The 12,650-nt window shown below is 48.8% G+C and overlaps 1 protein-coding gene across 5 annotated transcripts in view; it reads right to left on the bottom strand.

The window, feature by feature from the left end:
* The window catches only part of LOC140402264 (leucine-rich repeat and fibronectin type III domain-containing protein 1-like protein), a 355,497-nt gene that overhangs the window by 101,590 nt on the left and 241,257 nt on the right, over nucleotides 1-12,650 (bottom strand). For all 5 annotated transcript variants that reach the window (XR_011938108.1, XM_072489900.1, XM_072489901.1 and 2 more), the window contains one exon: nucleotides 2,499-3,091. Coding sequence is in view for 4 of the 5 variants with exons in the window: in XM_072489900.1 (XP_072346001.1) it covers nucleotides 2,499-3,091 (593 nt within the window). In the remaining variant the exon portion in view is untranslated. The remainder of the gene's footprint in view (nucleotides 1-2,498; nucleotides 3,092-12,650) is intronic.

Genomic DNA, 12,650 nt, shown 5'->3' with positions numbered 1-12,650 from the left:
GACCCACAGCAATGTGGTCGACTCTTAGCTGCCCCCTAAAAGGACAATTAGGGATGGGCAATAAATGCTGGCCCAGCCTGTGACCCAGGTCCCATGAGCAAACAAAAAAAGGTTGCTGTGGGTCTGGAGTCACGTGTAGGCCAGGCCGGGTAAGGACGGCAGATTTCCTCCCCTCAAGGACATTAGTGAACCAGGTGGGTTTTAACGAAAATCAAAAACGGATTTTTAATTCCAGATTTTTACTCAAATCAAATTTCACCGTCATTTCGCCAGAACATTGCCCTAGGGTCTCTGGATCACGGATCCAGTGACAATACCACCACCCAGCTTCCCCCGGAGGAGGCGGAGGGGGAGGTACTCGTGTGCAGAGAGCAAGGTGGTGAACAGTCTCCGTCAGAACAGGAAGCTGAAGAGGAGACAGTAAATTACACCAGAGTAAAGAATAGACGAGGGAAATAAAAACAGGGACATTTACATGCGCTCTCTCTCTCTCACACACACACTCAGTCAAGCAGAACACACATGGACACATGCTAATACACACACATTACACAGGAGGTGGCAGAATATCTTGCAATATGTTGAAATGACAAACAGGAGGTGGTTAAATGGTTGAAGTAAAATTAAAATAAGACGATAAAAGCGAAATGAAAGAAATAAAAGAAAAACCCATGAGGCATAAAACTGGATGAATAGCTGAGACGGGACAGAGTGTTCCAGGATTTTCTGGCTGTATTTCAGTTTGGCAGCATCTGCAATTCTTTACTTTATTACGCACATAAATTATTTTCATAGAATTTACAGTGCAGAAGGAGGCCATTCAGCCCATCGAGTCTGCACCGGGTCTTGGAAAGAGCACTCTAATTAAGCCCACGCCTCCACCCTATCCCAGGAACCCCACCTAACCTTTTTTTGTTTGGACACTAAGGGCAATTGGCCACTAAGGTGGCCAATCCACCTAACCTGCAAACCTTTGGACTGTGGGAGGAAACCGGAGCACCCGGAGGAAACCCCACAAACACAGGGAGACCGTGCAGACTCCGCACAGACAGTGACCGAAGTCGGGAATCGAACCTGGGGCACTGGAGCTGTGAAGCAACAGTGCTAACCACTGTGCTACCGCGCTGCCCTATTTAAATATGGTGTTTAAATATGTCTGCGCCAGATTCTCGTAGTGCCCGGGAACTAACGGCCTCCCCAGCGAGGCCTGAACCAGGCGCTGTTTATTGCTGGTACCAGGCGTAATGGCATCTGGGAATCTCCCTCCCGCTGCCTCACACTCATTGGGCGCGATCGAATGGCATCATCGCGTCCAACTCGGTCATGCGGCGAGGCCGTTTAATCTCGCGAGAGGCCTCTCAGAAGATTTGCCACCTTCGGAACGCATAGCGAGGTCTCGTAAGACATCCTTGCCGGGCGAGATCCAGATTTACATATTTAAGTGAGCCGTTAGCCTTATTTAAAATTGTTGGAGCCGATTCTCCCGCGGCCCAGGAATGCATGCCCACACCTGGAGACCGCAACATGGCGCAATTTAGCACTGCTCCACACAAACGTGGACCAGGTGGCAAGGCACCTAGGAGAGTCTCCCAGTTATCGGAGGCTGTCTGGGTGGTCAGGCTCTGGGTAGGGTGGTACTCTGGCACTTCCGCTGCCACCTCGGCACCTTGGCACTGCCAGCCAAACACCCTGGCAAGGCCACCCGAGCACTGCCAGGGTGCCTGTGCCTGGGATCGGGCCCCGGGGCTGCCCTGCCCTGAAGAGGTGGGGTGAGGGAGGGGGGGGGGGGGGCTCGAGTACCACCTAAGAGGTAAGTCGGGGCGTTGAGAGGATTTGGAGGCCGTGACCAGGAGTCCGAGGGGTCAGGAAGGCATTTAAATATGGCTGAGGTCATCAGTCCAGGAAGTGAGGTAAGCGGGCCTTGGTGGGGCATTCCCATTCGAGGCTGGAAAAGCAGAGCCCCGTTTGATAGCAGTGTCGTTCTTGGCACTACCAACATCGAGAAACACCCCACTATTCATGCCCCAAACTTCTATATATTATGCAATAAATCGCACCGATAGTTTCTATAAATATCTTAGTATTTCAACAGAAACTTTACACTGGGACAGAAGGCAGTTTTCAAATGCCATTCTTCAAAGTATCAAAAATATATATCTGTAAAAATGGGAAAATGCCAGGAACTATCTGTGGGTCCTCCTGGTATCAATGACCTGACTTTTCCCCCCCAAGGTCAGCTTTGATAGCAGCTACAAGGCAAGGCGCCAGATTATAATATGCTTGTCAGCTCTTCGTCGCTGAAACATTAACTCAGCTTCTCTCTCTGCAGGTGCTGCCTGACCTGCTCAATCTTTCCAACATTTTCTGCTCAAAGGCAACATGTGGCCAGCACTGCGCAAGATCAACTCGAGTTACAACAACTGGCAGAACAGAGCGAACCTCTCCTTCACACACAATCATTCACAGTTCAGAATGTGGGTTTTTTGTCATTGTGCTACCTTGGTCTCCCCCTCGAATCTCCTTCAAAGAGATGGGGGCGTCTTTCTGCAGTTCTGAGCCTGTCCGAGTTCTCCTTCGTTTATGAGGGGCCACATCGTCCGGGGGAAAAGATGGACTTTGAGTGACAGAGAATTTGTCAATGTCTGTGGTCAAGACCACGGTTCCTTGAGGGATTTCCGTCAACATTTCCTGGACATGTTCCTCTCGGCATTCCATCAGCTTGGAGGTGGAAGGTGGCATGGCCCCATTCTGGCTTCCATTGGTCTGTGAGTAGACATTACTGACCTTGGTCTTGTGTTCCCCAGTGTTATTGTAGACCTTATACCTGATCATGAGGATGATAATGAAGACCAGTACAGAGGCCACAATGATCCCACCGATGATGATGATCATGGTCCCACCAAGGAACTGAGTCTGCATGGACCGGCACTGTGTGTACTCCCTCTCTGTGGTGAACTGCACACAACCCACAGCGCGGGTAGCAGTCAGCATGGTGATCCCATCGTCATAGACAGCCAGGACACACAGGTCATAGTCTCGACCGGCAACCAAGTCTTTCACAAGGAACGTTTTGCTAGAAGATGGAATCATTCTGTAAGACAATTTAATATGTGTTAGAAGATGTGGCCATGCAATGTTCAAGTGCACAAATAACATATTCACAACAACCTGCATCTGTATAACAAAATACCCCCAGGTGCATGACAGAAGCGGTATCAAACTGTTATGTTCCAGTATATTATGAAGTATCAAAGACCTAGAAAAATGCCTAATTAAATATGGACATCCTGGAAATTCACACATCCCTTTGTTTAAGGATTGAACATCAACAAAAGGAGGACACCATTCCAACCAGCTTGCCTTTCTGGTTCACCATAGACAAAAGACACCTCAAAACCTAATGTGTGTTAGCCAAGTGTAAATGGCTCCCCACCAACCTCTCCTTGCATTATGATGGCCCGTCTTAGAAACTCAGACTGGATAAATACTAAAGTCGCAAATTACCAACACTGGATTTTTATTGATCTGACCACCCTCCTTATTTGGAAAGGGACTTTGGATGAGTAACAGGTCATATGAGTGAGTAAGCTGTGCTGTTGCTGCTTTTACAGAGCTCGCTGAGGCAGAAAGACCGTCAAAAAAAATCAAACTAGCCGTGGGCAACTAAGCAGCCAGGGTAATAGACAGCAGTGGCTTGAAAGTGGGAGGAGGACAATCCCAAGCCTGTTCCAACTTCAAATTCACCTGAGAACCAAACAGCTGGAAATTCATCTACAACACGCCTCGCAGTTTGGTATGCATGCACTGCTTAAAAGACCTTCGCTTCAACTAAAAGCATCAACTCATTGAAGAAACTACAGACATGTCATGAAAGACAGACAGAAACAATTATGCGTTGTAAACATGTTGCTTTTTTCTTCGTCTGTCTCTAATCATCGTGTGAGCCGCGTATGCGAGACATAACGTTTTCAAACCTCTCTGACAAATGCGCGATAATAAATATTACTTTAAATTTTAAAAATCACAAAAGCTTGCTGCTGGGATGATTTTAATTGGGGCAATCGGTCTGAGGGTCAGAAAATACACACGCCCATCATGTACAAAATGCATTAACCATGGACCCGAAGAAAACAATCGCATGACAAAATATTAAGACAAACTACCAAAGGTTTAGTCAAAGACGTAGCTTTTAAGGAATGTCTCAGAGGGGAGAGAGGGAGATGTTTAAACCAGCAATGGTGGAGGAATTGAACAGGTTCTCTTAACACTAAAGATATGGGGTGAATTCTCCGCATCCCCAGCCGCGTGTTCCCGACGGTGCACCATTTCCGGGGTTCTCCATTCCCATCACTGGTCAATGGGATTTCCCATTGTGGCCACTCCACGTTGCCGGGACATCCATGGGTTGGGGTGCGCTGCCGGCAGAAGAGGGAATCCCACCAGGGGTGAATTAACCCCGATCATCTTACATTCATTGACAAAAATAAACATTGTCCCGTCAGATCAAAGATTAATTGGTTGAGATTGTCAACAAGGAAAGAAGTCAATAATTGACTGTCAACGATTGAGGTGATAATCTATGAGAATAAAAAGGGAATGTGCTGGAAGACTCCAGCAGGCCAGGCAGTATCAGTGGAGACAGAAACAGAGAGAAGGTTTGTGTCCCTGTGACTGATCTCCATTTACCGATGGACTGCAGGGGAAGTGGGTGGAACTGGACAAATGTCCCAAATTCCTGCAGCAGTTAGCGGGCAACGATTTGGTTAATATGAAAGGAACGGCGATTTATCATTTTACACTAGAAAATAAGGAATCTCAATGACATCATGGTGACGCAGTGACACAAAAAGGAAAGGCTTTAGCAATTGGGAAATATTCCAGTTTCTGAAGCATCAAAGAAACATCAGCTCAGCTCAGCATTCCCATTGTTGTGGGTTCCAGCTCCCAAAATCAGGACATGGACCCTTAATATAGGCTACAATGTCAGTGCAGCACACTGAGGGAGTGCCGCACGGTCAGAGGGTCAGTACTGAGGGAGTGCTGCACTGTCAGAGGGTCAGTACTGAGGGAGTGCTGCACTGTCAGAGGGTCAGTACTGAGGGAGTGCCGCACTGTCAGAGGGTCAGTACTGAGGGAGTGCTGCACTGTCAGAGGGTCAGTACTGAGGGAGCGCCGCACTGTCAGAGGGTCAGTACTGAGGGAGTGCTGCACTGTCAGAGGGTCAGTACTGAGGGAGTGCAGCACTGTCAGAGGGTCAGTACTGAGGGAGTGCCGCACTGTCAGAGGGTCAGTACTGAGGGAGTGCTGCACTGTCAGAGGGTCAGTACTGAGGGAGTGCTGCACTGTCAGAGGGTCAGTACTGAGGGAGCGCCGCACTGTCAGAGGGTCAGTACTGAGGGAGTGCTGCACTGTCAGAGGGTCAGTACTGAGGGAGTGCAGCACTGTCAGAGGGTCAGTACTGAGGGAGTGCCGCACTGTCAAAGGGTCAGTACTGAGGGAGTGCTGCACTGTCAGAAGGTCAGTACTGAGGGAGTGCTGCACTGTCAGAAGGTCAGCACTGAGGGAGTGCCGCACTATCAGAGGGTCAGTACTGAGGGAGTGCCGCACTGTCAGAGAGTCAGTACTGAAGGAGTGCCGCACTGTCAGAGGGTCTGTACTGAAAGAGTCCGCACTGTCAGAGGGTCTGTACTGAGGGAGTACTGCACAGTCAGAGGGTCAGTACTGAGGGAGTGCTGCACTGTCAGAGGGTCAGTACTGAGGGAGTGCTGCACTGTCAGAGGGTCAGTACTGAGGGAGTGCTGCGCTGTGAGAGGGTCAGTACTGACGGAGTGCTGCACTGTCAGAGGGTCTGTACTGGGGGAGCGCTGCACTGCCAGAGGGTCAGTACTGAGAGAGTCCGCACTGTCAGAGGGTCAGTACTGAGGGAGTGCTGCACTGTCAGAGGGTCAGTACTGAGGGAGTGCTGCACTGTCAGAGGGTCAGTACTGAGGGAGTGCTGCACTGTCAGAGGGTCAGTACTGAGGGAGTGCTGTACTATCAAAATTATAATCAGAATTCTAACTAGATCTCTAAAAATACACGTGATTATCTTTACCAAAAATTATATAATGTCTTGTCAATTTAGCAAAAGCTTCTTTTGCTCATTAAAACTCCCTTCATGCATGTGACTTTGAAGTTGTTGCAAAACTAACCACAATGTTTATAAACATCAAGCCTTGACTGACATCTCCTGGACCGTACCAAAGAGAGTCAAGTGATTTCTGTTAATTTCACAGCTGACTACTTCGAGTCAGTCAAGCATGAAGGGAGATGAATGAAACAATGCTGACAGCTGGAGGGGTTGTGAAAACTGTCAATCAGAGCCTAGTGTGATCGGATTCGTAGGGAAATGAATGAATGGTTTGCAGATCAAAGAATTGAGGGGGTTTTCACAGATGCTTCTTCCTCTGCCTGAGCCAGCAGGTGTATTGCCCAGGTGAGTTTTAAAGCAGTGATTTTTTTCCCTGCCTCTGTCTGCACTGCTCTCTAGCTTCCAGAACACCTGGCAGGAGAAGACAGTCTCCCAAACTGAGAATCCTGTCCCCGATGTATCTAATATCCATCAAAGTGAGGGATGTTAACTTCTGGGGTTAAAAGTCCACTTCCAGGATGTTACTATCAGCACCAGAGATGAGGAACCTATTTTGTGTTCCTGATGAAGATCAATTGCACCCTCCACAGACTCGCAAACAGAATCCAGGATCCCCCTCACTCCCCCCTTCTGAGTCAGATGGGGTTTCAAACAACTTTCAAACCCAGATTTGTATTGAATTCAAATTTCACCATTTGTCATGGTGGGATTCGAACCCTGGCTCTCTGGATTGCTATTCCAGCTACGATACCTCTCTGCACTGACTTTCTATCTTCTCTTCGAAACATATCGAGTAGAGTAAAACTTGATTTTGATATCAGAGCAGCAGTTTAGCAGAGTCTGATAATATACCCATATTCTCTTAATACCACAGAGAAAGTGCGACAAATCCCTCATCATGCAGCTGTATTATGGTTTAATGTTGATAAATTGACGTGTCAAGATACAGTGGAATGAGTGTCTGAAAACCTGATTCCAATTGATTGATTGTACAAAGGTCGACTCTGTTGATTAATAGTTTTGTGTGAAAGGAGTTTGGCAGTGCTAGTTTGGGAGTTTGCAAAATTGCCCCCAACATTAACAGCTTCACCCAGAGGAGGCACAGGGGCTGTATGTGAGAGACCCGAATGTTGTAGCAGCAAGCAGGTCTCTGCTGATGGGGTTGCTGGGTAAATCAGCGAAAGCTCCGAAACTAAGTATCTGGCCTGGAATGCATTGATTCTCAAAAGAGCATCCTTCCCTTGTCAAAGAAAAGCATGAAGCAATGCACACACCTAGAATTTGCTGTCAAAATAACAGTGAAGTGAACGGTACTCAATGTTATTCAGGTACAAATGGTGCAGAAACATTAAGCAAAGGGCAGATGTGTGGGCAATCCCAAAAGATGACCAAGGTGCACTGTTCCACCATCATCTTCCTGAAGATGGCACCTCACTGCTTCCTCATCCTCTTTATTCTTTGATATGACGTGGGTGTTGTTGCTTCACAGCGCCAGGGTCTCAGGTTCGATTCCCCGCTGGGTCACTGTCTGTGCGGAGTCTGCACGTTCTCCGTGTGTCTGTGTGGGTTTCCTCCGGGTGCTCCGGTTTCCTCCGACAAGTCCCGAAAGATGTGATTGTTAGGTGAATTGGACATTCTGAATTCTCCCTCAGTGTACCTGAACAGGCGCCAGAATATGGTGACTAGGGGATTTTCACAGTAACTTCATTGCAGTGTGTAAGCCTACTTGTGACAAGACTAACAATTATTATGTGGGCATTGTTGATAAGATCAGCACGTAGAGGGCAGCACGGTAGCATTGTGGATAGCACAATTGCTTCACAGCTCCAGGGTCCCAGGTTTGATTCCGGCTTGGGTCTCTCTCTGTCTGTGTGGAGTCTGCACATCCGCCCCGTGGGTTTCCTCCGGGTGCTCCGGTTTCCTCCCACAGTCCAAAGATGTGCAGGTTAGGTGGATTGGCCATGATAAATTGCCCTTAGTGTCCAAAATTGCCCTTAGTGTTGGGTGGGGTTACTGGGTTATGGGGATAGGGTGGAGGTGTTGACTTTGGGTAGGGTGCTCTTTCGAGAGCCGGTGCAGACTCGATGGGCCGAATGGCCTCCTTCTGCACTGTAAATTCTATGTAATGTCCTTCCCTCATTGCTCCTGAACTAAGTAGCTTACTGGGCCATTTTTCCAGGTACAGTTAAGAGCCAGCCACATTGCAGTGGGTTTGGAGTTACGTGTAGGCCAGACCATGTAAAGGGGGCAGAGTTCCTTCCCTGAAGTGCATTGGTGAGCCGGATAGGTTTCTACAACAATCGATGACAGTTTCACGATCGCCTTTACGAAGACAATTCAGTTAGATGTTGCACTTGGGGCGGACAGGATCAAAGGCTATGGGGGGAAAGGCGGGACCAGGCTATTGAGTTGGATGATCAGCCATGATCACAATGAATGGCGGAGCGGGCTCGAAGGGCCGAATAGCCTCCTCCTGCTCCTATTTTCTATGTTTCTAATCTTTCAATACCAAATTTTTAAAATTGAAATTACATTCAGAATTCGGTGTGAAGATACTGGGCGGGATTCTCCGCCGGTGGGGTGCTCCATTTTGCCGGCAGCCCAGGGATTTACCGACGGCGTGGGGCTGCCCCACAACGGGCAACCCCACTGACCGCCCGGCGAAACGGAGCATCCCGCCGGCGGGGTGAGACGGAAATGTGGCGCAGCGGGGCGGCGGATCCAGCCCGCTGTATTTACAGGGTAGATACAGACTAAACTCACCGCAGGAATGTTAGTGTCTCAATCCCACGCAAATACTCTCTTAATGATGGAATAAACGTTAATGGCTGATTATTGACCTCTCTGCCACTGAAAATAAATTATTAGCTGTGGAGATTCATTCCTTCAGGTATTAATTATTGGTGGAGATTTTTAATATGTCAAACTTAAAATTTTATTTTATGTCAGAACATAAGAACTAGGAGCAGGAGTCGGCCATCTGGCCCCTCGAGCCTGCTCCACCATTCAATGAGATCATGGCTGATCTTTTTGTGGACTGAGCTCCACTTTCCGGCCCGAACACCTTAATTCCTTTACTGTTCAAAAATCTACCGATCTTTGCCTTAAAAACATTTAATGAGGTAGCCCTAACTGCTTCACTGGGCAGGGAATTCCATGGATTCACAATCCTGTGGGTGAAGAAGTTTCTACTCAACTCAGTCCTAAATCTACTTCCCCTTATTTTGAGGCTATGGCCCCTAGTTCTATTTTCACCTGCCAGTGGAAACAACCTCCCCGCTTCTATCCGGTCTATTCCCTTCATAATTTTATATGTTTCTATCAGATCCCCCCTCTCAAACCTTTATTCTGATTGGTTAAGTAATGCAAATTGGAATATTATCCAATGCAGCTCCTGCTATAGATGTATCTTTAATTCACTCTGGCCTCATGTTCGATGTTTTGACACACGGCAACATTATCAGCTTTCACTTTGGGCGCTATAATAGAACAAAGAACATACAGTGCAGAAGGAGGCCATTCGGCCCATCGAGTCTGCACCGACCCACTTAAGCCCTCACTTCCACCCTATCCCCGTAACCCAATAACCCCTCCTAACCGTTTTGGACACTCAGGGCAATTTATCACGGCCAATCCACCTAACCTGCACAGCTTTGGACCATGGGAGGAAACCGGAGCACCCGGAGGAAACCCACGCAGACACGGGGAGAACGTGCAGACTCCGCACAGACAGTCACCCATCCGGGAATCGAACCTGGGACCCTGCTGCTGTGAAGCCACAGTTCTTACCACTGTGCTGCCATGCTGCCCATAATAAAAGCCTAAACTAGAAAGAATCAGTTTAATGAATGGCTGATACCGTCAACTGACCCCTGGCACATCCCCAAATTCCATACATGGGAAGAGCAGAATGTTTACCTGTGCTCGCTGGGGCGGAGAGGGCCGAGACGTGTACTGATTGGAATGTTTAAGATTCTGAAGGGTCCGGACAGGGTGGATTCTGAGAAATGATTTCCCTTCTGGAGGAATCGAGAACTCTGCAGCAGTGGTTATGGCTTTTTGAATGTATTCAAGGCTGAGACGGATAGGTTTCTGACAGACAGGGGGTTGGGGGGGGTTATGGGGAACAGACTGGAAAGTGGGGCTAAAGCTGTAATAACCTGCACCTAGAGGGTCTTCGGACTTGGGGAGGGGTGGGAGGGGTGGGAGGGGTGTATTAACCTGCACGGAGGCTGGCTTGATTGTTTCCCCATGTGGCACGAGGAGTCCGAGCTCCTCCGCTAACTATGGGGCTATTGCCATCTGTACAACCCGATAGGAACTGACCGACGCAGAGAGAGGGCCCGGTGAAGTTTGACCAGCCCCTCTGTACATAGAGCGTGTTATACATAAACATCTTCTTCATGTAACTCGTCTGACTCCTTTTCGTCTTCATTAAACTGGTGATGAAGATAAACTGGAACTGCTGCCCTGTTACTCTGCTGCCTTCGCCATCTAATAATAATAATCACTTATTGTCACAAGTAGGCTTCAATGAAGTTACTGTGAAAAGCCCCTAGTCGCCACATTCCGCTGCCTGGTCAGGGAGGCTGGTACGGGAATTGAACCCACGCTGCTGGCCTTGTTCTGCATTGCAAGCCAGCTATTTAGCCCACTGTGCTGAACCAGCCCCTTGCCATTCTCTGTGACATTGCATCGCCTGGGACTAAGGTACAACATTGGGTGTGCATCATGCCTTTGTTTGGTTGCTAGGTACCTTTGATCCTGCCGTTGAATTGTGGCTGCACAGTGGCACAGTGGTTAGCACTGTTGCTTCACAGCACCAGGGTCCCGGGTTTGATTCCCGGCTTGGGTCACTGTCTGTGCGGAGTCTGCACGTTCTCCCCGTGTCTGCGTGGGTTTCCTCCGGGCGCTCCGGTTTCCTCCCACAAGTCCCGAAAGACGTGCTTGTTAGGTGAATTGGACATTCTGAATTCTCCCTCTGTGTACCCGAACAGGCGCCGGAATGTGGCGACTAGGGGATTTTCACAGTAACTTCATTGCAGTGTTAATGTAAGCCTGCTTGTGACAATAAAGATTATTATTATAGTTGTGGAATCAGTGTGCGGAACGTTTGCAATACTTTGCCAACAACATAGCCGAAAATGATCGGCAGACGGTGATGTTGGTAACAGCCTGCAGTGCGCTCATATTCGGCATAATTAGGGGCCTCGTGTTTCCGGCATCACCTGGTACGCAAGCAGTCGGCCAGCTCATTGTGCCGGTGGGGAATCACCTCAACTCGACACCGTCCACCATTGTGCAATGGTGCAGATTCAATAGAGCAGGAAGCTGGAAAGGGGGTCAGTTGCTGAGTATGTCTCCCAGCTGCGGAAAATCGCAGGGTATTTCGAATATGGGGCTGTGTTGGGGGATATGCTTCGTGACCGCTTGGTTTGTGATATTAAGAATTTTGACGTGCAAGAAAAGGCCTCTAGGAGAAGCTTCCCTTATGTTCCAGCAGGCTTTGCAAGTTGTTCGTTGACTGGAAAGTGCCAATTGGGATGTACAGGAGCTCCAGGGTATGGAGGTTAATCTTGTTCGCTGTTGCCCCCTCACCACCTTTCTCCAACTAATCTGGATCACCGCGACGCAGCAAGCCCAAAGTCTCTAGGACATAGGCCGCGGTGCACGCCATCTCCGGATTTGGGAGGGGCTCTACCCCCATTTGAGAAGTGTGGGCATGGGGGTCACTAAAACCGCAGGCGATGTTCGGGACAGCGCCCAGACCGCCCGGGACAAGGTCGACGTCACCTCATGCGTAGGCCCCTCATTTGGACGATCCCGAAGAAGCGAGAGATGAGTCCAAAATGCAGCTGAGCTGTGTGGTTCTACCATGAGTGGCCGCTACCCACAATCCTGTGCGAGCTAATGGCCACTTAATTCAGATGGAATTAGATGCGGATGTCATTCGCTGATCCGGCCGCCTGCCGTGCTTTAATGACTCACAGAGGGTATTTTGCGATTTCCCGCGTTGCTGTCCATCTTGATGATGTGTTAATCATGGGGGTGATGGAGCAGGTATATAAATACCTTGAGTCAGTTTTGCAGCGGTTTTCAGAGTATGAAGATAGAACATAGAACATACAGTGCAGAAGGAGGCCATTCGGCCCATCAAGTCTTCACCGACCGTATGGCATCCATCTGCGTAAAGTGAAGTGTGTCTTCAATGCAAAGGATGTAGTTTATTGAGGCGACCAGGGGGACTGGGACGGTGCCGTTTAATACCGAATTTGGCAACAATCCTGGCCCCCTACATTTTCTTCTGCATAAAAACCCACCCTGAGTTGGGGGCGTTGACCAGGAGGTGGATACCCATTTGGTGAAATGGACATTGGTTTTGTCTAAAGTCCTCATTCACATTGACCCTGTGGAACCCCTTTATTTGATGTGTGACACATCGCGGTACGGAATTGCCGCCGTCCTTTCCCAGCACATGGGTGATGACCAAGACCATCCAATAGCTTTTGCCTCCAGGCCG

Source organism: Scyliorhinus torazame, chromosome 25, assembly GCF_047496885.1.
Source record: "Scyliorhinus torazame isolate Kashiwa2021f chromosome 25, sScyTor2.1, whole genome shotgun sequence".
Taxonomy (NCBI): domain Eukaryota; kingdom Metazoa; phylum Chordata; class Chondrichthyes; order Carcharhiniformes; family Scyliorhinidae; genus Scyliorhinus; species Scyliorhinus torazame.
The sequence above is the reverse complement of the archived record's forward strand: the minus strand, read 5'-3'. Positions and strand labels throughout refer to the sequence as shown.